The sequence below is a fragment of the Ptychodera flava genome, chromosome 21 (genome assembly GCF_041260155.1).
Source record: "Ptychodera flava strain L36383 chromosome 21, AS_Pfla_20210202, whole genome shotgun sequence".
NCBI classification, from domain to species: domain Eukaryota; kingdom Metazoa; phylum Hemichordata; class Enteropneusta; family Ptychoderidae; genus Ptychodera; species Ptychodera flava.
The window spans coordinates 17116148-17141666 of record NC_091948.1 but is presented as its reverse complement, the minus strand read 5'-3'; the positions used below and the strand labels follow the sequence as shown (position 1 = coordinate 17141666).

At 36.5% G+C, this 25519-nt stretch overlaps 1 protein-coding gene across 8 annotated transcripts in view; it reads left to right on the top strand.

Moving 5' to 3' along the window:
* Nucleotides 1-1696: 1696 nt before the first annotated feature.
* The window catches only part of LOC139121579 (uncharacterized), a 64471-nt gene continuing 40648 nt past the window's right edge, over nt 1697-25519 (top strand). For 6 of the 8 annotated variants that reach the window (XM_070686605.1, XM_070686606.1, XM_070686604.1 and 3 more), the window contains exons 1-23: nt 1882-2031; nt 2894-3035; nt 3496-3593; nt 4171-4260; nt 4588-4706; nt 5483-5593; nt 6106-6187; nt 6604-6671; nt 7408-7464; nt 7753-8022; nt 8815-8934; nt 9520-9696; nt 10109-10289; nt 11660-11904; nt 13331-13697; nt 14401-14645; nt 15064-15179; nt 16589-16709; nt 20469-20609; nt 21006-21071; nt 22354-22485; nt 23618-23758; nt 24418-24492. In XM_070686605.1, coding sequence (XP_070542706.1) covers nt 1995-2031; nt 2894-3035; nt 3496-3593; nt 4171-4260; nt 4588-4706; nt 5483-5593; nt 6106-6187; nt 6604-6671; nt 7408-7464; nt 7753-8022; nt 8815-8934; nt 9520-9696; nt 10109-10289; nt 11660-11904; nt 13331-13697; nt 14401-14645; nt 15064-15179; nt 16589-16709; nt 20469-20609; nt 21006-21071; nt 22354-22485; nt 23618-23758; nt 24418-24492 — 3201 coding nt within the window. In that variant the 5' untranslated portion in view covers nt 1882-1994. Of the gene's footprint in view, nt 2032-2893; nt 3036-3495; nt 3594-4170; nt 4261-4587; nt 4707-5482; nt 5594-6105; nt 6188-6603; nt 6672-7407; nt 7465-7752; nt 8023-8814; nt 8935-9519; nt 9697-10108; nt 10290-11659; nt 11905-13330; nt 13698-14400; nt 14646-15063; nt 15180-16588; nt 16710-20468; nt 20610-21005; nt 21072-22353; nt 22486-23617; nt 23759-24417; nt 24493-25519 lie in introns of all 8 variants that reach the window. The other 2 variants (XM_070686609.1, XM_070686608.1) reach the window with 2 other exon arrangements.

Here is a 25519-nt window from a genome sequence, read left to right as displayed (position 1 = left end):
ACTAAGCCAGTAAAAAGTTTTCTTTCAGCAAGAGCTTTTAAATGAACCGCCACATGTGGTATATCAAAAGAGAATTGTAAAAGTTTGAGAGTCTGAATATCTGTCCCCGAGGTGCGTTCTACCTTAAAGTCCAACAGTTCGATGGATAACAATGCATGCGAGTCATCAGCAAGTGCTTGTTATACCTAAATAATTTTTGGCTAAAGTACATATAGTTTAAGTTTCCCCCACCAAACTTCTGTAATTTGCATAACTGTGTAGGTAATTATACAGAAGGAATAATAGCTGTACAGTAAATGACAGGCGGAGAGCTTGTCAGCCCTCTTGGTTTTGTTTGCTGACATGTGCATTCTGTGTTCCACGTCAAACTTGTTAGAAGATCTGAAACTAGGTTTCCCATGATGCCCATGATACTTGATTTGCTGCACAAACACCTGGGGATGTGTCAAGAATGCAAAAAAGTGCTCGCACAAAAATTTTGGAAACTGGCAGTGGTTAACCTGTTGTGATTCTCTTTTGCCATGTGGAGTTTCATCATTTCCTGACAAATGTTTGCCAATAAGAACTGCAACTTGAGTAAAAGATTTTTCACTCTTTTATCCTGTTTATAAGATGATGGATTTTCCCAGAAAAGTGTTCAGAAAGTAGAATCACCCTCTGGGTAGCGTTTTACTGTTGTATATTGTTGTTGCTTTTCCACTCATTGGGTACAGATCTACCCGTGACAAGTCAAACTGCAAATAACAAACTCTTCAATATCTTTGTTTTATTGGAGAATCAAAGTGTACGTTTTTGCCAAATACTTTGGTAAAAAAGTGCATTTTTACAAAGCTTAAAAGTTAAAAGTGCTTGTTGTGCTTGAGTCAAAAAATCTATATTCCTAAAAATTTCTTGATGAAGTCTCACAAACGAGATATTCTTCATATCTATTTTTAAAGATATGCCTGCAAAAACGCATGCCTGTTTTCCTATTTGCTTCTTTGTAAGCGATAAAATGATGCCAGGTACCACAATTTTGCAGCTCTTCAGACCCTCCACAAAAAAATGGAGGGTCTATGGGCTAGTATATATTACTATTTTAGCAAATTATTTTGGGAAGACAAATTTATTCCAACAAATCTGCAGAAAAAAGTTACCGAGGTGCATACCCTTCACTCTTCCTTTATTTTTCAAAAAGATAAATTTATTCCAACAAAGTGGCAAATAAAACAAATCTACCTAACTCAATGTGGCAATACAATGCAACTTCACTCTTAGTTCCTGTTTTTAAAAAGATAAATTTATTTAAACAAATTCGCAATAAAACAGATCTAGATAACTGAATGCGTTAAAATTACAATGCAACTTGTCTGAAAAAACCCAAAAAAATCAGTCATTTAACTACAAAGATCATCATATAAATGCATTCAGGATGCATTCTTCTCCTTCAAGTCTTACAGGCTTGAAAACTTTGTGATAGAATCCTCAGCTTTGTTCATCATCTTATAAGTGAAATATAATGCATTTATCCATTAGGAAAGATAACATTTTAATTGCATAACATAGGATTGAAGGGAAACTTTAATCCCATCAAGAGTAACCGAATTTCGAATATTCCTAACTCTGTGTTTCACAAATGAAGTAATACAGTAAATGGTTACTCTTTCCTCTTCCAACGAGTGCACGAAACAGAGCGCCCTCACAGAGTACCCTCTGTCATTTCCGGTTAGGCTGCTTCTGCATCGCTCTTCTGACGTGTGTGAACCACCCCTGCAGCTTGGTGCATCTGTGCATCCTCATGTTCCTAGAAGACTACTGAACTCGTTGAAAAATTCAAGAAGGAATTGATAATTATAATATGGGATGAAATTTCCAACATTTGCCATACATTGCGTTAAAGGCTTGATTTGTAGCATCCACTCGCTGCTTTACAGAGGCTGCTGACAATAGATCTAATAGCCACAGCGGAAAATTTGAATCTTTGACCTGCGTTTTGTTGACAATAGGTAAATCATATGTTCGTGTCAAGTTTTGTGTTACTTCGAAATCAAGGTAAGTTTCCATAATTTCAACCACATTCCTGATGATGACGAGAACCAATGCAAAATTCGAGTTCAACCTTTGCTTGATGCTTCGTTGTTTCATTTTGAAACGGGTGTCCCCAACTCAATACTGCACTTTACACTCTCCTTTCTGGTGCGGTCGACTTCAGAATTACAGAGGGAATATGCAGGTATACACTTTACTATCGTGGCATGTTTGGTCGAGGGACAGTGATAAAATTCATTAGAATGTCTAGAACCACCGCCAGACACTGGTATTTGCAATATTTCCGTAAATCTAAAGCTAGACATGCTAAAGTTCCCGCCACGGATCCGAATGCATGATGTCATAGATATCTAGAGTAGAGACATTCAGCTCAGACGACGGTTGTCACAATGAATCCCTAAAGTGAAACGTCCTTTGACTGTTACTTTGTGCACAGTGGAGGGACTGTGCTTTGTGGTAGTGGTAGGATGCTAAGTTATTTCAGTTGAGCTTGAAAAAGAGACGCTAACCACGGTCCCTAATTCTGAAGTATAGCCCATCGAAACCTCCAAAAGTTGCATTTCATGTGCTTCTTCCAAGGAAAGTCTGCGATAAAAGTGATTCCCAGGTATGAGGACGCCTAAAGGAACTCGTGCCAAATAAATAGGGAACATACAGACCTATGTAGACTATATCTTTGATCTTGATTCAGGGATTTCACTTCGCGTCCTGGTGACTTGATATTGTGACCACTGATTCATTCTGACATATACATAAATAAATGACAAATGACATTAAGATATAGGCAGCAACAGAAATATTGAGTATGGGACATTTTATTTTCATTCTTGATGAAGGTTTATCTATCTATTTTCCCACCCTGTAGGCTTTTATTATTTGTGTTTAAATTATGAACATCACATCCAACGAACTTCACATGACCTGGATTGCACGATGTCCAGCGTTTCACATCCAGAAAGTTCTATAAACGTCAAAGTTGCCATCCGAGTACGACCATGTATCTCCAGGTAAATGAGATTGACTTTTAACTGTGTTATGTCATGAATGTGCATTATGTGATATACATGTACCTGTACATGTGGGAATTTTCCTATATTAGTTCATTTTGGACTGTATACTTGTCCATCTGCATTCCAGCACGGTCCCCCCTTTGTGGAGGGACCGTGATTCCAGATACAAGAAAGTAAATAATAGACGAATTATATGGGGAAGAAACTGTTATACATCTTGACAGTGTTATAAACTTTAGAGAATAATGAATATGATTTCAAGTTAAAAAAATCAGCAACTCAGATTGTTTTTGAACTTGTTTTACTGTAAACTCAATTACTACCCTGTATTTTTATATCTTTGGTGAATGTTATTTTCTATCGTTATTAATACACATAGGACACTGTTTGTCCGATAAACCAGTATCGACTCCTTTGCACACACATGGATTAATATACACATGTATGTTTAACATAGGGAGGAAGGACAAGACAATTATTGGCAGGTGGATGATGCCAGACGAATCAGTGAAGTTGATTCTATCACAAAAAAAACACAGAAATCATATTATTTTGGTAAGTGGTAACACCAAACAACAATGCTTATTTTATTCTTACTTGGCAAAAAATTGTCTGAGTTGATGACGAATTGGTGATCAGATTATCACGACTGGTGAAATGTCAACTTGACTGTGGATTCTATTGCCTTTCGACTCATTTTTCATTTTTTATCTCATCTGAAATTCAATGACAATCATGACTGTCAGGGGACAGTTTTATTACACTTAATACCTGATACTCGTTCACAATGGAATACAGTGCAGGACACAAATGGTGTGTTTCCAAAACTGCTGCATTAAAATGTTTGCTGAAAATGACATATGTTGCATACAAAAATACAAAGAGACTCTGAGAAAGTTTCTTTACAAGTTACAATATAAACATGTTTTTATTGTGATCCATAAATGGAGAATGAATTACTAATAATAGCATGATAAAATGATAACAGAAGTGATAATGTCTACATTTGCTGTTGTCTCCCATTATTCATTCATATTAGTGTTGAAGAAAGCTTTTGTTTTCATCAGTTTTCATCAGTCTTCTCTGGACTATATATATCTAAGCATGAGATTGTCTTGTTCAATTACAACAGATCGTGTATTTTCCGACAATGAGTCAACATCTGTTGTGTATGACGAAATTGCTCTTCCGATCGTGGATGGTGCCATGGATGGTTACAATGGTGAGTCCCCTGCAGAGTACTTCTGCTTCTGTGAAAATCCAGTTTTGATGTAAAAAGGTGTACAAAGTAACATCCAGCGTCTGTAGATAAGTCCATGATAGTTGTGTTCACATGTGTACTTGCACAGGTGCCTGAAACTAAAGTTACCAAGAACCACAAAATTTCAGCAATATTATGCAGAGACATGTACTGTTCCTTTACTCACAATGTCCGTAGACTTTTAATTTTTGACAAGTATTAGTTACATGCCAGAAGCCTGCCAGTAAAAGTGGGTGTCACACTGTCTTGTGATGTGGGCTTCTTTAGAATACATGCATTTCTTTTCAGGTACTATATTTGCATATGGTCAAACTTCAAGTGGGAAGACCTACACCATGCAGGGATCAGACAGCAATCCAGGCATTATTCTCAGAGCTGTTTCAAGAATCTTTGAAAATATTGAAAAGGTGATGTGACCTGTTGCAGATGAGTATTTCTTTTACATTCAATGACAAGAGATGATTTTTAGCACATTGGTTACATTGATAAATGTGTTGGAACTCTGACCTGAAATATGCTCTGATAAATGAAACCAGACTTCAACATACTGGTATATGTCTGGATAAACTATCATGAAGATACATGCATACAATGTTTGTGTCGGTTTCCATTAGGCAGAAAAGCTGGGATGTGTTCAGGCAGCAACTTGTGCAGTATTTGGAAATATGTAAAAAATGGCATGCAGAATACATACATGTACTATTTTTCTATTCAAGTTGAGCCATCAACTGTATAGGTGGTTAAAGTCTCCTGTCAGTATATTGTATAGACTCTTCTAGTATTCGCTTTATTGTGACTGAAAGCAAGAAGCATAAAAACCAAATGTTGCATGCAGGCATGCATGCAAATAGGGGTACATTGTATTACAAGAAAAGTACCGGTATATCTTCAAATTCAAATTTCAAAGATTTCCTTCATTTCTGCACACTCCAAAGGACTCCTACTCAGCAGCTAGTGAAAAGAAAGTTTATATTTTGAACTCTGGTTTTTTGAGTGCTGGGGGTTCAATGAAATTAAGATTTAAGTTGCATACAAAGTAGTAGTAGCACACTGAAATTGAGACCTTGTTTTGAATTAAATCATGCAGTTTCGGCATTACTACAAGCTGACCACAGAGCAGACATGATGTTAAGAATTACCAGATATACTAAAACATCATTATATTGACTTTTTTAACATCCAGACACCAGGCAGAGAGTTTCTACTCCGGATATCCTATGCTGAATTATACAATGAAGAACTGAGAGATTTGCTTTCTAATGAAAGGAAAACATTGACGATAAGAGAAGATGGGGTCTGTATACTCTTAGAGAAATTTCTTCAGCCAATATTGTCACTCTCAACTGTTGTCATGAAAATTACCATGCATGTGTGTATCAGTTTGTGTAATTTCAGAAAGGAAATACAGAAAACGTAATTGCTCAAGTCTTGTAACCAAACTCATATAAAAAAATACTAACAAATGGATCATGTGTTTGATAAGGTCACATCACATTTTATTGTCCATCATTTATTGCACTTTGTGGTTTTTGTCAGGTGTTACTGGCTGTCTTGTAAGCTTGAAGTTCATTTTACAGTGTTGTAAGGTACATATTTATCTGCATAGAGACAAAATCTTGTTGCAGTATGTATGTCTTTTCTGTGTTCAAAGATACATTTGAAATTCATTGGCAGCTGTGGAAAATGTATCCACCATAATATTAGTTGTCACATAATTTAAAGTGCTTTCATGTAACAACGAGGGTTTGGATGACCAGTAAGTTCATATAACTCATATCATGGTCTTGTTTCTAATTCAATTTTCAGAAGCGAGTATTTGTGCAGAATCTTTCAGAAGAAATGGTTACAACAAATACAGCTGTTATTGACCTCTTAAAGAAAGGAGAAGGTATGTTTTCCAAAAGAATTTACAGTCAAACATTTCTTCAACGTTTGTAGATAGAAAAAAATTCAAATGCTATCGTCAACACCGGTGAGAAAAAAAATTCAAATGCTATCGTCAACACCAGTGCGGCCTCTATGCCAATATGACACACAACACCCAAAACAAATAGCCTGTGACTCTAGCAAATTTTTGGGTTCTCATGTAAAGACATAGGTCTAATACAAAGAAATTTCCATAATTCTCAAATTGATGCAAAGTTTTCCAGAAATACATGTTTGCAAGAGTGCACACTGGTCAATACTTCTGTGCCATATCATCTAGTCTCTTTGCTCTACTCTACTATTGACAGTGATACAAGTATATTTTAATATATTCCATGTATTTCAATCTTTTGAACATTGTTTTTGCATTGTATACAGCCAGAAGACACATCGCTGGAACCAACATGAACGAACACAGCAGCCGTTCACACACAATATTTTGTATTGTAAGTTACAATTTAATTGTAATGTACCTTGTCTGACTCCAGCCTTCTGATTGGCTCTTGCCTAGATTTTAATCTCAATTGGAAAACTAGGGTCCAGAATGCTGAATATGTCATCTGTAGCATCTGTCAACTCTTGCTAATTTTGAAATTAAAGACTTGGCCAAAGTTGACGACACTTACTGTGTATATTGATGAGACAATGTTATTGTAGTATTGAAAAACATTTTAAGTTATCGTGTCAGCTAATGTATTATTAGAGTATTTAATGAGCTCTGACAATTTGGTATATAAAACTTGAAGGACTTGCTACATAAAGTGATGATACAATGATATGACAGTAGTGAAACAAATTTAGCATTTTTCATTTCAACCAATTAATAATTTTTATAGTTAATAATTTTTTTTTAAATTGAAGGTATTCGCAATGAATATTCTTGTGATGTTGGTTATAACAAATTTTAATGAAATAAAAAACTCATTGCAGTAATGTCAGAGAAAAGTGTCAATTTACAGACAACCCTTACATATACTGACATGGGAGCATTTTCAGTACATTTCTGGTTATTATGCTCACAATTCACCTGAATTAAACATTTCCTGATGACACTTTTTATGGAAATTACTTTTCAGAGTAGTGCGGTGTTTTTAGACATCCAAATCAACATGTCAATGATAAGAAGAAGGGTTTTCTCAGATGTATTTTTAATGTTGGTTTGATGTCTTACAATTTTTACAGATCATTGAGAGTAGGGAAATTGAAAACAGTGACCTTGCAGTGAAGGTTGCCCATCTGGTAAGTAATAAACTTCTTGATCTCACAGCAAACACTCAGTGTTCTCCCCAGGATTTTCTGGCAGAGTGACGGCTAAATGAATAAAATTTGAATGTCGAAAAACTCTCAAAAACTTCTCAATGACAGTATATATCTATGCAACAGCTGGGTATAAGGATGTTACAATGAAAAGACTACAAGTCATTACGTTTTGTGGTTGAAAGTCTGCACAAAAACATATCTATACAAGTGTCAGGTTTTAGCCCAAATTTCACTGTTTACACTTTGCTGACATACATACGTTTTCAGAATCTGGTAGACCTTGCTGGATCTGAGAGAGCCAATGAGACTGGAGCAGAAGGTACAAGATTGCAAGAAGCCTGTAAAATAAACCAGTCACTGTTCTGTCTTGGCCAAGTCATCAATAAGCTGAGCTCTCAATCTTCAGCTCATCATATCCCGTACAGAGCCTCCAAGCTGACTAGAATGCTACAGACATCACTCGGTGGAAATGCCAAGACTGCAATTATATGTACTGTAACTCCAGCTGCCATTGGTCAAACTCACAGTACACTGCAGGCAAGTTGTCTCATGGTTTTGTATCACTCTTACTGACACTTTCTATCTGTGCTAATTTCAGAATATTCAAGATCGGATCAATCAAAATCTGGACAAATGCAATGAATGAATGAATGATTTCATAGTCTTTCCAACCATACCGCATTGTTATTATTTTCCAAAAATGTATGGAGTTGTTTTGGTCTTTTTGTGAAAGGAGGCATGATTGGCAGGTCATTAACCAATCATGGGGAATTTAACATTTTCAGTTGACATTCAGAGAAGCAGTTCTGAACAAGGGTGTGTCCCATAAATTACCAAGTTCATATGCCACCATGAGGTCAATTAAGTAATAAACAGCCAGTAGGGCAAACATGTCCCATATGTTGCATTTGAACAAAGATTTGAACATTTGAAGGCATCTGAATACAGATCCTATTTTACAATATAAGTTTTATACCATCCAAATACTGCTTTTTTTTTACAAACCTGATAGATGGGGAAGTGACACGTCTGGCAGGAAAAGGGGTGTTTCTGTTAATTTTGATTATAATGTGCAAGTCATAACTGTATATGAATATATAACAACAAAGATTCCCGTGCAGATCAGAGTAGTTTATCATTTTTTTGTGGGCAATCATTTGGACATCAAAGTCACTGTGCTGTCCTGTTATAGTTTCTGGTAATACCACACAGTGTGAATCACTATTAACAGTGTACCTGATAATACTAATGGTACTTGTCTTGATGACACCAGTGTTTATACTGTAAATATCCACTGATGGAAACTAAAATGTTTTTCTTTGTTTGTAGTTTGCCAGTAGTGCAAAGACCATACAGAACAAACCTGAAATGAATGAAGTCTTGTCAGATGAAGCCATGCTCAGGAAATGCAGGAAAGAGATTCAAGCATTGAAAAACAAGATTTCAAAGGTATGCTTGTTCATCTGTTTCCATAATGGTTACCAGGGGAGTAACTGTCTACATGATAATTGCTTTCATCCTTTGTATTTCTGAATTTACACTTAACAGACAAATCAGCAAAAGGCGAAAAGAAACAAAATCAGTGAATAATGGCAGAGTTCAAATACTTTTCTGAAATTTCCACAACAACTTGAAATATTTTCTTTTGCAAGGAATATCTCATAAAACCATCATTCCCTATCTGTTGACTCATAAAATCATACACTAGTACTGTACGTTAGTAACTTAAATTTCTGGTATAAAGTATCCAATAAAATCCTGATTTTCACAAAACTAAGTCAGTGAAACTTTATTTACTCCATAAACTTCAAAACAAGCCCCTAGAAGTGGTGTGCCAAAAGAATATTGTAAAAGTTTGAAAGTCCGAATATCTGTCCCCTGAGGCACATTCTACCTGAAAAAAATTTCAACTTTAAAAGATGAATGGTGTGCATTGTATTTGTTCACAATTCATGATAAGGAAGGAAATTTTTAAAAAATCGCTTTTAGATTCTCAGTAATGACTTTATTACATGTATTATTTTTTACTTGCAGCTTGAAAGCAATCCATTATCTGGGCATGAAGTTTTGCAAGAACAGCTTGAGAAAGAAAGAACAGAGAAAGAAAAACTGAAGGAATTGTTGCAGGTGGAACAAGAAGACAAAATCAACCAGCTGAAAAAGTTGATTATTGTGTCAAGTGTTACAAAAGTTAATGAACAGAAATCAAAGGTGAGTGACACATTGCCAGTGTTGATAAAGTATGACAATGGCAAGTACAATACTGTAAATAGTTCATCTGTATCGAACATGCGTTGCTGCTTTTTCAGTTGATAATTTCTGATGATGGACATTGTTGCAAGTTGACATGATAAGGGGTGCTGGTGAGATGTCTTTGATTCTTGACAATGCATATCAACATGTCGTAAAGTATTTGAAAGTTGAATGGTTGAAAGTTTGAGCAAAAGTTGCACTCTTTCACTTTTTAGGCTCATACTATCATAAGTATGCAAATCAAGAGATAATAAGTCATAATCAATGGTGAATATGGATGTGCCTTGATCTTACACCATTGATTCAGAAATTGTTGTGGTTTGGATTATTTGTCTGCTTTCAAATGATGAACATTTTTTCTCTTTATTAGTTTAACCGCCGGCAGACTTGGTGCCCAGGTTCCAGAAAACCATTCTTTCCTCCAATAGCTGCACCTAAAAGTATTGCTTTATCATCAGTTATTGAATCGTCAGTGTTGAACGACAGCCTGGATTCAGTGTCAAGTGACGTCAGTACAAATAATACCACTGAGACCATACCTGAGGAAACAGGTGAGGCTGAAATGATAAAAGTCATGGACATGTCAAAATACTATTCATGCAAGTGATCTTTACTAAATAATGGTATTGTCTGCAGTTCTTTTTGAATACAGAATATTATTTTCTGTCTCCTAGATGCTTTTCCATTATCTAATTCATGAAGGGTTTGTAGCTCCAATAATATTAAAGGGACAGTCGGCCATTTTTCATGAATTTGTTTGATGCGAGATACTACTTATATTGTTTGAAATGTTGAAAGATACTGAATGAATGGGTGACCATGCATATATTCGACCCCAGTTTTAGACAAATGAAACCATTGTGAAAGTGAATTAATGGTCATGACCATCATTTTTGTGATGTCTAAAACATTTCAAACAATATAAGTATAGTATCTCGTATCAAACAAAATTCATGAAAAATGGCCGACTTTGTCCCTTTAAACAACGATTAAAAACTTACTTATGTTGTCCTATAAGATGCATGGTGTCTGGATTATGGTACATCTTTCATAGGGACATACAACTTTATTACCACAAAAATGTAAAACCTGTACTGAAGATTGCCCTTTTTTTTGTTCTGTTTATAGAACGATTCACTGTACAAATTGTGTGATAAAAATATAAGTAAAGAGTGTACAGTGTATTGTACACTGTCTCCTTGTTGGCATTGCCATTCAAACCATTCAAAGTTGTGGGCTCCATATCTTTATTATTGCTGCTACAGTGTGCTTTGTTAAAATCATACAAATATCTGAATCATATTTCTCCATGATATTAGCATGCAAGTTTTTTTCTCTTTGATATCACCGTGTTCTGCAGCTTGTTATGTGTGTATGCATGTACATCTCGTGGTATGTGTGTCTTGTGGTACCTTGTCTCCATTTAGTACCGGTATGATGCTGCCTGTCTATTTGCATTAATCTCTGATGTAGTAACAAGCTACCTTGCCTGGGTAATGGTACTACCGTGGTTTTACTCATTGCTTTTATTGTCCCCTTGATAACAATCTCTACCTAGTAGTGTCTCTATCTATAACAACCTAGTCCAAGTAGCGTGTATCCCGTTGTCTCAGATAACACCCTGTACCTTGTAGCATCCCTGTTTACAGCACCCTAGTCCTAGTGGTGCACGTATGTATGTTTTTGCCTTACATATATACCTCCCTCTACCAAGTGGTGTGCCTGTTGATAACACCCAGGTTTAAGTAGTGAATCTTTTCACAGATAACACCCTGTACCCCAAGTAGTGTATCTCTATATAGATAACACCCTGTATTGCAAGTATTGTATCTCCTTGTAGATAACACCCTGTGTCCAGTAGATTTCATTCAGTGTAGCTTAGTGCATCTTTCTGTCCTCTTTCTTTCTGACTGCTGCGTAGATTTCTGTGATGCTTCTAACAACTCAGTGTTTATCAGTGATTGTGAAACTAAGCAAAATTGTTTGGAAATCACGGCAACAGACCATGAAGTGGATTTGATGCCCCCGCCAGCTCCGCTGACATCAGCATTTGCGGCGTCATCATTGAAAAAGCGGCGACGTGGCAATCAAGTACATTTTGCTGAGGTTGGAGTCAAGCTCGTTCAGCCCGAAGTTGAAGATGTTGCTTGTCAAACAGATTTCACAGTATGTTCATTTCTTTGTCAGAGAAATGTTGTTTAGTGAGAAGGGAACAACCATCTGCAATGATGAATTTCAAAGAATCTTAGTATTTCTATCATCCAGGTTTTAAAGTGGCATTGTGTTCATGTCACATTTTTTACACAACTTATTTTGATGCTAACAATCAACGTGTAATTATGGGTAGATTGCATAAAATTGGATGTGACCCTCAAAGTGAGACAATGCAAGACTTTCTCCAATTTATAGCAGATGCACTCTTTGTGTGTTATCATTCTGATTGATGTAACAGATTTGTAAGAGAGGGAAAGTTTGTGACATTAATACTGCTACACCATATGCTCACTATAGGTTTAGGACATGTCCGAAGTTCACCAGCTCAGGACTGCCCTTGAATTAAAATGAGTGCCAGTGACAATTGATCGTTGCAACTTCAAATTCGCAGGGCATCAAAACACAAACTGCCAGCAAGGTTTGCAACAACTTTGTAAGATCTGCGCATAACACAAAATCCAATGTTGACCGTCAGTATTGAAATGACCTGTCAGTATTGAAATTACCTGTTAAAGATACCAATTACAACATTTTTATGTAGCAAATCATATCCATGCAGTCATGATATTCTTCTTGATTGGGACAATGTAGTGAGACCAGGGAATGGTGTTGGAAGAAATTTCAGAGTATGCCTGCAAGTTGTGTCAATATTGCATTGTTTTGCTAATGTTGGTAAATGTATATTGCTGGGGAGCTGTGTTGTTCCAGCTGTGTATAATATGTGACAACTAATGTTTACCAGGTGAAATCACTGGAAAACTAGTAACAGATCTAACGTTGGACTTCAAATGAAACAAGTGGTGTCTGCATTGATTGAATTCCTGAGTGAAAAGCTGTCTTGGCACCCCTAGTTCTTTTTTGAAATTTTGGATTTATATCGGTAAACATGGTAGAATTTTCTCCAGGGTGCTGATACCACATGTATTTGCATTATCATGAATTTTGCCCTATATTAATTAACCCTTCGAGTGCCAAAGTCAATTTATGTCGCCTTTATAAAATATATCCCCGTTTTCTCAGATTTTTGCCAAACTTTTGATGAAAAACTGTAGCCAATGAAATGTGATGTCAGTTTGGTCCAAAGTTACCAAAAAATTACAGAAAAATTCATAAAAATTGGTAAAATGTTGCATTAAAATTTTGGCGGGAAAAATTACAGCATTCAAAGGGTTAATAATTCAATGATAAGGTAATTAGTCTTGTCCTAGACCAGCTATGAATATGCTAGCCTAAGTGGTGCTGATACCACATAGCACTGCTTGCCTGGTCACAGCTAATCCTAGACATGACTGACAAGATTGCAAGGTGATACATGTAATTGTTATGGCTGTAAACACCACTGAATTGACAGTGATTTTGATTTTGAATTCCTTGGTAGCATCTTGAAGAAGCTGAAACTGATCAAACCAGTAACAGCTTTGAGGAAGTGCAAGACGGAGAAGAAGTGAGCGATTTGAAGAAACGGATTGAAAATTTTATGGCAGAAAATCTTGAACTACGGCAGAATTTATGTGAATCAGAAGAGCGAATTGAAGATTTGACTGAACAGATCTCGGAGTTAGAAGCTGGCATAAAACAAGAGAATGGTGGAATAAACGCAGTGAGTGGAGAATTGACAGAGGAAATCTCATCGGCCGAGCAGGAACGCAATGTTTGTGCCTCATGTAAATGCAAAATCATAGACAATGATGTGAATGAAAATGATAACAATGACGGTGAAAACAACCTGAAGAAACAATTAGAAGGTTAGTGCTGGTAGTACACAATTCAGAGACATTTGATAGAGTATTCAGGGCCAGGTCACTACTGGCCAGGCAGAACCACTTTCACTTTCGGCTCACTTTAAGGTTTACAAACCCAAGTTTGCAATGTAAACATTTGCTTTGGAAGCAGACTGGTAGAGAGACCCCTTGCCCCTTGAAGCTCATTTCTTGAAGAAATAGAATATAAAACAAGTGGAAAGCAAGGAAAATCTACACATATTTCCAAAAAGTCCAGATATGTTGTTTAAGTAAGGTCAACGTCAGATACAATGTATATCATGTAAGTTGGGTTTTTGTATACTCATGATGGGGCCTGGAATTTTAATCCTCCTGCAGAATCTCTTAACTCCAGGAGACAGCATGGTATTCCTGGAAAGTTCTGGATCAGTGGACATTGCTTGGAATATTTCCTCTGATTCAGACCTTAAAATTTACGTTTCATTCATAGATACCGTACTCCTGGAAAATATCTTAAACCTCCTGAAGTGTCCTTGAACTTCAGTGATGTTAGATGTTGACAGGTACTGTTCAACATATCCAGTGAGATATACCAGGTATAATCTCCCATGCCCTCCAGAAAGACTGGACTCTGGAATGATATTTGCAATTAATAGAACAATGCATCTTTGAAATGGAATGCATTATCGGTGCTTAATAAAGGCTTTGTCTGACTTTGGTTTGGCAGATTTGCAGAGCCTCCTGGATACGAAGGATTTAGAATTGAATGTGATGAAAGACTTGATCGGCGCTAATGATAAAGAGAAGCTGGAACTACAAGAGAACCATGTTTCAACTGTAGCTGCATTAAATGAAAAAGTGCAGGAGTTAGAAGGAAAACTGTCTGAATCTCGGTCCAATGTTGCTGCCACAGAACATATGCCTATTAGTGATATTTCACAGAATGAAGATTTAAACATTTTGAAACAAAAGGTAATGCAGTTGGTGAAGTTGTTACTTTGGCATTCTATCAAGCTGTAAACCCTGCATAGCATGGAATGTCTTAAAATGGAAAGATCCTCAACGTCTGATGTGATAGCCTGGCTAATGTTTGTCTATCTGTGACACTAATCTTTGCCTGCCTGCTTTATCGTTACTAAATTCAACAGAGTTACGTTCAATTTCACAGCTCCCATGCAGTAACTGTTGGACTCTTCACATCTTGTTAGATACATATATATTCCTTTTGTAAATAAATAATAAGTTTTGCTTATTTGCCAGTTTATCACCTGAAGAGTTCCTGCCAGGCTGTGAAAAAAATGAATTGCAAGAGAACCGTGTATACGTGTCAGCTGTATCAGGAAATTTCCGACAGACAATTAAACGTATGACTTTGTCTTTCCATCTGTAGAATCAGGAACTACAACAGGAACTGGAAGAAACTGTGGATTTGTGTGAAAATCTAGTGATGGACAAGTCTGCCTTGCAAGAGAACCATGATAAATTACAGACAGATTATAAAAAACTGTAAGACATGTTTTCCATGATTCAGTAATAGTTCAGTGAAACCTTTTCTTTTTTGTCTGAATTTACGATCTGCCAACAATCATCGATAGTCTAGGAACTTACCATGACCAAAAATCCCAATAAATTCACCTTAATACTACTGTTTACCTAATTTTTTCCAACCTGACTCCCCAGAAACTGCATTTTTCATTGTGTAACTGCCATGTGAGGTTTGGTAAAGCACGTCACCTCAGCAGTGACCTTCAAACTTTTATCACATAACAAAGGTAGAATGAACAATTGCAGCTGCCAAAGTTCCATGAATATGCTGGAGAGTTAGATATTTCTGACATCATCAGCACTCAGTTTTTTTCTGCCTTGTACCTTTCATTAAAAGGATGATGGTTGATTTCAATCATTTGATTGGTAATGACAGAGCAGTATGCTGATATGTGAATGGCATACCGTGCGGCAGCGGTTACAAGGCCCATGTGGGTTCAGTCTGCCTATGTCATTTGATAAAAGCTCAAGAGGTAACTGCTCACTTCACTGTAGTGACGTGCCGCAACGAACCTCGATAAGCAGTTTATACTGAAGAAAAATGTGATTTCCAGGTTGTTAGGCCAGGAAAAGTTAGGAGAATTTTGTCTGGATTTTTGGTCATGGTGAGTCCCTAATAACCAGGCTGTTGATGAGTATTGGCAAATTGTAAGGATGGCAGAAAAAGTTATTGGCCGCCATCAAAATTCTCTTGTAACCATTCAGCGGTGAAAAGGAAAGGTCACACAACATTGTCAATGATTCAGATCACCCTCTTCATGGTGATATGAATTGGTCGAAAAATCATGTGCATTAGCAGCTTGCACATAGATTTGATTGCTCATCTATGGAATGTTCCATTACTGTGGTGGGGCATAAAAGACTCATTAGAAAACCATCACCACAGCTGTGGACCCACTGTTAGTTCCTGGAGGTCTTTGAAAATGCAATTGAATCCCGGATAGTCCTGCAAAATCAATAACCTACCCAAGATTTTCAAAAGAAAAAAAATGATAGGTCATGCTACGGTAAAAATGATATTATGCAATTTGATGTATGATATGTAATTTGATATCTTGTAATAATGTTAATTGGAAAATGGAATTTTCGACATCGCAAGGTCTTGTAAATTGCCGAAAAAGTCCTTGACATGTCTCAAACTTTAAAGGCCTGTGTTTGCGCCAGATTGTCCGATCAGAAAATTTACCCACTAGATTACAATTTCAATGGAAAACAAAAGGCTATCACACCTCTATAATCTTTTTACAGACTAAAAGAAAGGAAATCCCAGGGATCGCCAAAGGGCCTTTAAGTGACTTTAAGGTTATAGACCCTGTGAAAGTACTCTATCAATAAGAATATTTTTGAACAATGTTCTATATACTCTTCAGGAAGGATCATTGCAATCAGCTGATGGAAGATTTGACCAAATCTGAAGAGGAACAACGAGAACTGAAAGAATTTCACCAAGAAGAGCTGAACATGATAACACTGGAATATGAAGAAACAAAGGTCAGCTTTATCATGCAATTGTCACGTCATCTCTGAACCAGTCAGTTGACTCAGTGTCATCTTTGATTTTTGGTACAGTCAATTTCACTTGACCTACAGTGTAGCTTTTTTAGCTCCGCTGTCAGCGACGTGGAGCTTATCAAATAGGTTGATTTTCCGTCGTCGTCGTCCGTCAACAATTGCCTTCTCCTCTAAAACCGCAAGTCCAATTGCTTTGAAATTTTATATGCAGTTCACTTGGGGTAACCTTACTTAAGTTTGTTCAAATCGTGGTGAAATTTGCATATTTGTATTTTTGGGGCATTTTTTGGTGTTTTTGGTAAAAAAATCTTCTTCTCTGAAACCGCTTGTCCGATTGCTTTGAAATTTGATATGCAGTTTACTTAGGGTGACTTCAGTCAGATTTGTTCAAATCGTGGTGAAATTTGCATATTTGTATGTTTAAGGCAATTTTGTCATTTTTGGTAAAAAAAATCTTTAAAAACTTCTTCTTCAAAACTACCCGTAAGATAGCTTTGATATTTGGTACATATGTCCCTAGGGATGATCTTTTTCAGATTTGTTCAAATTGTGCAGAAATATGCAAATTTGCATTTTTAAGGCAATTTTGGCCATTTTTGGTCAAAAAATGTATTTCTCAAAAAGAACTGGTCTGATAGTTTTGAAATTTGGTATACAGGTTTCTATAGATGAACTAAGTAATATATATTGAATTTCTGATGAAATCTGTAATTTTGTATTTTTGGGGCAATTTTTGCCATTTTTGGTCAAAAAATGTGTATTTCCAAAACTACTCATCTGATAGCTTTGAAATTTGGTATACAGGTTCCTACAGATGAACTTAATTACATTTACTGAAATTATGATGAAATCTGCAATTTTGTATTTTTGGGGCAATTTTTTCCATTTTTAGTCAAAAAATGTGTATTTCCACAACTACTCATCTGATAGCTTTACAATTTGGTATACAGGTTCCTACAGATCACCTTAATGATATTTATTGAAATTATGATGAAATCTGCAATTTTTTAAATTTTGGGGCAATTTTTGCCATTTTTGGTCAAAAAATGTGTTTCTCAAAAAGTACTGGTCTGATAGCTTTGAAATTTGGTATGCAGGTTTCTACAGATGAGCTAAGTAATATGTATTGAATTTCTGATGAAATCTGTAATTTTGTATTTTTGGGGCAATTTTTGCCATTTTTGGTCAAAAAATGTGTATTTCCAAAACTACTCATCTGATAGCTTTGAAATTTGGTATACAGGTTTCTATAGATGAACTGAATGATATTTATTGAAATAATGATGAAATCTGCAATTTTGAATTTTTGGGGCAATTTTTTCCATTTTTGGTCAAAAAATGTGTTTCTCAAAAAGTACTGGTCTAACAGCTTTGAAATTTGGTATACAGGTTTCTATAGATGAACTAAATTTGATCTTTTGAAATTATGATGAAATCTGCAATTTTTATTTTTGGGGCAATGTTGCCATTTTTGGTCAGAAATTTTATTCTCAAAAAACTACTCATAAGATAGCTTTGGTTGACATATTCTTTAGGGATGATCCGATGTGATATATTCAAAGCAGGCTCGAAATTAACGGTGGTTTTGCGTCCAAAGACCACCACTTTTTCATTTTGGACCACCAAATTCAATTTGTAGGTGGTCCAAATGGACCACCACTTACGTCAGAAATTTTTGAAGACGACGTACTCGGCCCGCACTACATTGCCTGAACGTGGTTTAATGCAGGACAAAATAGAACATATGCACCTGCTTGCAAGTGACATTTATCATGATATTGCAACATTTTAGACTTTAGTAGACTGCAGCACTTTATGCAACATTGTATTTCATCATCACAAAACGTCTGGTCAATCAGTTCTGTACAGACAATAGCACTACAGATGCAAAAAATTCGAGAATCGATCGAGTCTACGTTGTTGGTAACACAATACAGTTAATGGTTATTACGTCGCATGTTATTTGGAAAGTGGTTTACGGGACGCGGGTGACCATTGAGACTCTGTCAGGTTGCATTCTTATGAGGTCCCGCTGGACTTTGAACAGTATCTGCTTTTTGTTGGCCCTTTGAAAACACTAATTATGTAGTCAGAAGGTATTTCTTTGAACATGATCTCATTGGGCTGCTCAACGATCATATACGGGACATGCATCACGGCATGGCAAACGTTCAGCTACACCTTGAAGCCCCCCAGGTTGTTGTTTTTTGTTATTAGAGCATGCGCATTAAGCAAACCCCCAAGTTCTACAGAAAAGACTGCCCAGCTCACTTCAAATACTGATTCCTACCGTGCACATTTTGAATACATTTTACGCAAATAAAAAGTCATTGCGTAAAATCGTACGCAAGTTTTGAAATTGTAACGGAAACGCTGCTCAGGCCCATTCATGTTCAGGCAGTGTTCAAATCGGGTTCTGTTACTGGTTGCTATTGGTTTTTATGAGTGGAAGTATTTTGACTCTCTATAGTAGATAATAAAGTTCAGAAAAAATAATATTGTGAATTTCAAGTTCAAAGAGAAAATAGTGGGATTTTTGTCATCATAATTGTTAACAGCCGATACCTGGCGGAATAATTTTGAACATAAGAGTATGTGAACTGACAACTCAAAATCATCTTAAGGTAGCGTGATAGGTTAGTATGAGTATTTTCCTTCAAAACTCCGAAAAACTATCCTTTCCATGCCATTTCTTCCTAAGGACATGGCCTTTGAAGGTGGTCAGTTTTCAGTATAGTATCATCAGATATGCCGAAAAAATTATTCGCTCTTGAAAATTATGCCAACAAAGGAATGCAAACAAACTTCTTGTGTTTTTCCATTTTCTTTTCTGGCCATTTTAGCACGATTCTCTTGGTCTAAATAGTGTAAGGTCGACAAGGGATGACAGGTAGTCTACCAAATTTTCACAGGTGAAAGTCGTACAGATGGTCTCCAAACTGTGTCTCAGATTTTTCCAAACACATTTAAGGATTTTAATTTTCGTAGTTTAAATAAACTAAGTAATGAACAAAACATGATTTAAAACCATGACTGGTGATTGTCAAAAAACCCAAGTCGTCTTCAAAAATTTTAAGACACAGTTATGCTGACAGTATATTAAACTTTTAGATTGCTTTGTTCAAATGACAGTCGGCTATGTGAGGTGATGGTTATAATTTTCATGGTGAAATATCCCAAATTCGGCCTTTTCAGATCAAAAAAACCCCAAAATGTAATGGTACAGCATTAAAATTCATAGAAAGAGCTTCTGGTGATATGCAAGTTTTACGTATATAACATAGTTTGGGCGAGAAGTTGTCGTTTGAATGTATGTCGTCACAAACCTATCACGCCATCTTAAACAATTGTTATATTACGGACCACTACATTTTAATTTGGACCACCAAATATTTGTTAGGTGGTCCACATGGACCACCACATTTAAAATTTAATTTCGAGCCCTGCAAAGTATGATGAAATCTTCAATTGTGTATTTTTGCAGCTATTTTAGCCACTTTTTTCTAGCCACTGCATTGAGCTACGGTATCAAAGATTTCCACCTTCTTCATCAACATGTGTCAAAAATAGTTATTCTCTACCTAACACAGCGGCGTTATATCAGCCTAGGTCGCTTGTTTAGTAATAATTACAGCTTAAAGTTAGAAGATGTTTGCTGAAGCTAAAATTGTTTCACACATGGAGGTGTGGCACCGAACTGAAACCCACTGTAATTGTAGTACTGTGTACGTCTCACAGGGATGTTTGAATGGTGATGTACAGGAAGAGATAGAATCACTGAAGAGCATCTTGGCTGAAACTGAAAGAATACACAAAGAGTCAGTGACTAAGTTACATCAAGTACAACAGGAAAATGAAGAAATTATTGCTGAAAAACAGGTTTGCCTTCATTATTCTTAGCATCGTATTGCGAGTGCTTTATGGATTCAATAGCTTGTTGAGGAGTCAAAAGTCAGATAAATTGCAACAACTTAGCTCAGTTATTGAACCACTCTTTATAAGGGTAGGTTACAGGTGCCATACGTCGCGAGTTTGAATCTGGTCGACAATTACTGAATTCTATTTACCAAATAATTAAAGTTGCATTGAACATACCTTGAATTAATAAAATTTATTGAAAGTGATTTTCAGATGTCAATGTTTGCTTTTACATGTAAATTGTTATAGACTGTCAGTCTATTTGTGAAAATAAACACAGAATTGTATGAAATGTACCGGTATAATGGAACATAATGATTTGAAAATGCCTTTAAAATTTGTTTTGAAAACCACCAGATTAAAGAACACGCACTTACTGAGCTACAGACAGAGCTGGCATACTACAAAAGTTTGAACAAGCAGGTGAGTGTGAGTATTCAGTGTCTTTGCTCAAGGTTCAGAAAGATTAGGTAAATGGTTTGGGAACCTCTTTGCCATTTCTCATGTCTTCTACTGCAGTTGCATTGATATACCATGGGGAACCTCAATAATGACTGAAAACCAAGGTAAACTTTACCCCAGGCTACACCCCTAACAAAAATCCTTTTATTGATACTATATTAAGATTCCAAGACAAGAAATTGACCTTTTTAAGCTAACAATTCTCTAGCGGTTAATAAGCTCAGAACCCCTGTAAATTATATATTTTCGGAAAGCCTAGATATAGAGGAATGTTTTGGTAACAACAGTGTCACCATTGTTTACATAACTATCACGTGACAGGTAATTTGCGTAACCTTTCAAAATTCGGTTTTCCCTATGGTTTGTTTCAATACTTTGAGATACAAGGCTGAAATTTGTGTGAGTGCAAGCTGTCCTAAGAATCTTCCAAAGTGTGCCTCAGATTTTTTTTTAAACCTTCTAAAACAATTTTTATGAAAGAAAAACTTCCAGAGCAGTGAATTTAATCCTAGTTGATTTCTTTAAAATTGTGCTTCAAAAAAACTAAGCAAGATATAAACAATCTGAGACACTCTTTGGAAGAGCGTTGTGACAGCTTGCATTCCAGAAAGTTTGAGTTAGATATTTTGGAGAATTAAGACAAAACATAGGGAAAACCAATTTTTGAAAGGTTATGCAAATTACCTGTCACATGATAGGTTTGTCAACAATGCTCCCTATATCTAAGCTTTCAGAAAATGTATAATTTACGGGGGTTCTGCACTTATTAATCACCAGAGAATTGTTAGATTAAAAAGGTCAATTTCTTGTCTTGGAGCCTTAAATTGTAATGTTCTGGTCATTATGTAAATTTCATCTCCTTAGTATGTCAGGACGGGCACCAGGGTTCAGTTAAGCATTCAATGAATATTTAAGTGAAACTGTGAGCAAACAATATGGTGAAAGACATGCTAATGATTAGATCTTGCTGTTTGTCATGAAGATCAGCGTCTCATTTCAGCATTCATCATATACCTTGAGCCACATACCTATGTAATGCTACATGAAATACCACCTTTACATTTGAGCAATAATTGCCTTATATCACCTCTAGTTATAGTGACCTAGGAGTCTTAGAGTTTATTATACACTTATCTGTCTAAATTCTTAATTACATTACAGAGTTTTTTGACTGCTTTGATCTTAGTTTACATCAAATCTTATCTTTGCATGGTATCATAAAACACTTAACAATTATTTACAGATTCCGGATGAAGAGCTTGCTAGTCTTGACTCACTGAAGAGAAGTTTGGCCGATTCTGAAGTAGTCATATTGGATGCAAATAAAAAACTTCATGAGGTGAAAGCCCAAAATGAATCTCTAAAAGCTGAAATTGTGAGTAGAGTCTTTGATGATTATTCAGTGATTTATCTGTTTTGTTGTTGCTGAGTTGTTCTTCTCTTAACCCTTTCACCACTATGGTATGGCCCAAACCCATGGTTTTCAGTGGTGTGTGTGGACCTGTTCATAGGGGTTTGGGGTGAATAGGTTATGTGAGGGGCTTGTGGATCCTACTGTAACCTGTGTTTTCTCGGAAATACTGGCACTGACCTCAATTACACAACACCACATCAAAGAACCAAGTGCATAAATAACAGTCTTTTTTCAATGGACTGATGACAAATGGAACTGTATGTGTGAGATTTTTCAGTCCTCCGTCAAATGTTCCATTGGTTTTTAATATGAGTTCAGTCGATAACATGACCCGCAAAATAATGACTTCTGTACGATGAGCCTCATACCTGTTGTGTTAAACTGTTGATCAAAGACTAGAGCTCAGAAATTATATTGAGAGATACTAAGGTACGTATGGAAATATACGTACGTGTATTTCCATACGCGTTAGTACACATGTGGGCTTGTTTGTACCGGCATCACGTGATTATTTGGGCGTACTGAGTGTGTAGAAAGCATCGCATCCTTTTTATTCCGGAGTAGAACCATTAGGATGACATCATGCATGTACCCAGAAACTCTAATGCACTTGCATAAACGTTATACTCAGTCAAGTTTTTCATTCAAAACTTGTTATATCTGTGTTTCTGACACAGTGTGCCCACAAAGCCAATATGCAAGGCCGCTAAGCTAACAATGCAAACAAATTGCTTGTGACGCAGGCACAATTTCTGTGTGACATGTAAAGATATACGACTGACAATGAAATTTCCACAATACCTCATATTGCCACAAAGTTTCCAGAAATGTTTGTTAAAGGGCGCAGTGGTCAGAAGTTCTGGATGAACATATTCAAATAAAGTTTGTTGTTTTCATATGAAATGCATTCGCTTTGTCTTTAGATTTCAACAAAAGTGACTACAGTTTTAGAGACACAGAAATGTAGGCTGCCCTCAGGTGTTGAAACTACTTTTGAAAGACTATTCTCTGCTTTTGAGATGTACAGTTATGAAGAATACAAATTTGTATTGTTTGAGATACTGATATCTAACAAGGCAATGTATTTCAACAGGCCAACATGCAGGTTGATAAACTGAAAAAGACTATTGAGTCTTTAACGAAAAGTTTATCAGATGCAGAGTTATTTGCCATGGACACCAGCAAGAAGTTATCACAGAAAATTACAGAAAATGAACGTCTAAAAGCTCAACTTGTAAGTACATACATAGTGCACAGAGGATAAAATATTGTGATGGTATTGTGCGGCTGTTAATGCAGATCCGATAATATGGCCACCATAGATTCATTTGCGAATCATTGTGGAACTCTATCAGACACAGAGTATGGTCTTTTATTATGACTGATGAGAATCAAAGGAAAGTGGTCTGCAAAAACCACCTGTTGAATGAAGGTGTGTGTACTCACCCCTCGTGGGAGGAATTGAAGAGAGGAGCGCCCTCAGGTGGTGGATCTGCCAATCGATGAGCAAAGCTGAAACATGCATAACAAACTGGTGACATAATGATGAGTTTTAGAAAAGGGTGCCACTAGTCATGAAAAGAAACCATATCTTAGCCACTTCTCCTGTGATCTACTACACTGTAGAAAACGTACAAATATTGCTTCTTTCCATCATAAATAGTTTCAAACTCTGTTGCAGAGAAGTCTGCCTTAATATCCCCTTTCTGACAACTTTATCTTTATCATTAACAAGTACTTTTTTTTGCCAGAGTTGACACTCCACCAAAGAGATAGAGTTTGTGTATTTAAATGATGCAAATACATCAATTTTTCATTTCTACTGATTAGAAAGTACACGTATATCATAAGATTTTCATTATTTGTGACTTATTTGTTTCTGTTCCAATATAGGAAAGTTCAGATGTTGTTGAGGACAGCAATCACGTACATGAAGAAATAGAACATTTCAAACAACTGGCTAATGAGGTGAGCACCATGCACAATGTGAAGCTCAGTATTATGGTACTGTTGTAAGCCCCACAAGCGCTATCTTTTTGGCATTTTACATACCCAAACAAGATCATCCAATCTTTGGAGCTATGTTTTGGTTCTGGTTATTAAGCCATATCATCTTTAAAAATATCCCTTTTTCATACATGGTGATGGATATTGTTGATTAAATCAGGCGCTTAGATGAATATTTGCAGCAGCCATATATGAATTGCAACTCAAAAATTATTTGGTTGTAAAATCTAAGTTGTGCATTTGTCGCCAAAGTTTGAAAAAAATGTTCAGTGGTCACATGTCTGTAGGCATTTTTACATACGTGGCAGACCCTATCTTTTGAGGCGAGCGATCGCTCCGCTCGCCTACCGCTCGCGCAATCCAAATTCCGCGAGAGCGATTAGCCGCTCGCGCCACGGCTGGGACCCACGTTTTTGAGACCAAAGGCACACGTTGTATCCAAAATGTAACATACTCTAATCTCCTCCGATCGACGCGCGACGAACAGTGTAGCGAATAAAAATAGGCTTTCAATATTCAGTTCACTTCACTTCAGTATGAATTACGTTCTCGGCAAGCAGATTCTAGCAATGGAATGGATCGATTTAGGTGCAACAATGTGATACAGTATTACAATTTGTACTCATTTAGTGATAGCGTATCGGCGGCGGGCCCAACACTTCAATATAGCACCACAACGGTTCGGAATTTACACGTACACAAATGTACAAAGTACAGCCCTTCATTCTCACATTCTCAAACCAACCCCGTTTTCTTGGCTGCCATATTCTTTCGAAGTGTTCAAACCACAAACGGTTATCCTGCCTTGCAAGATATTATAGGAAAAATATGCGTGACAAACGAGGATCATATTGCTTACGCTATCGAGATCGAACAAGAAGAAAATGTCTACGACACGTCGCAACTCGCGGAAACAAATGCATAATCTCTATTTCAACAGTTTAGCCTGAGCGACTGCTAGGTCTCTTCGTCCTTTGAAAGCTCAAAA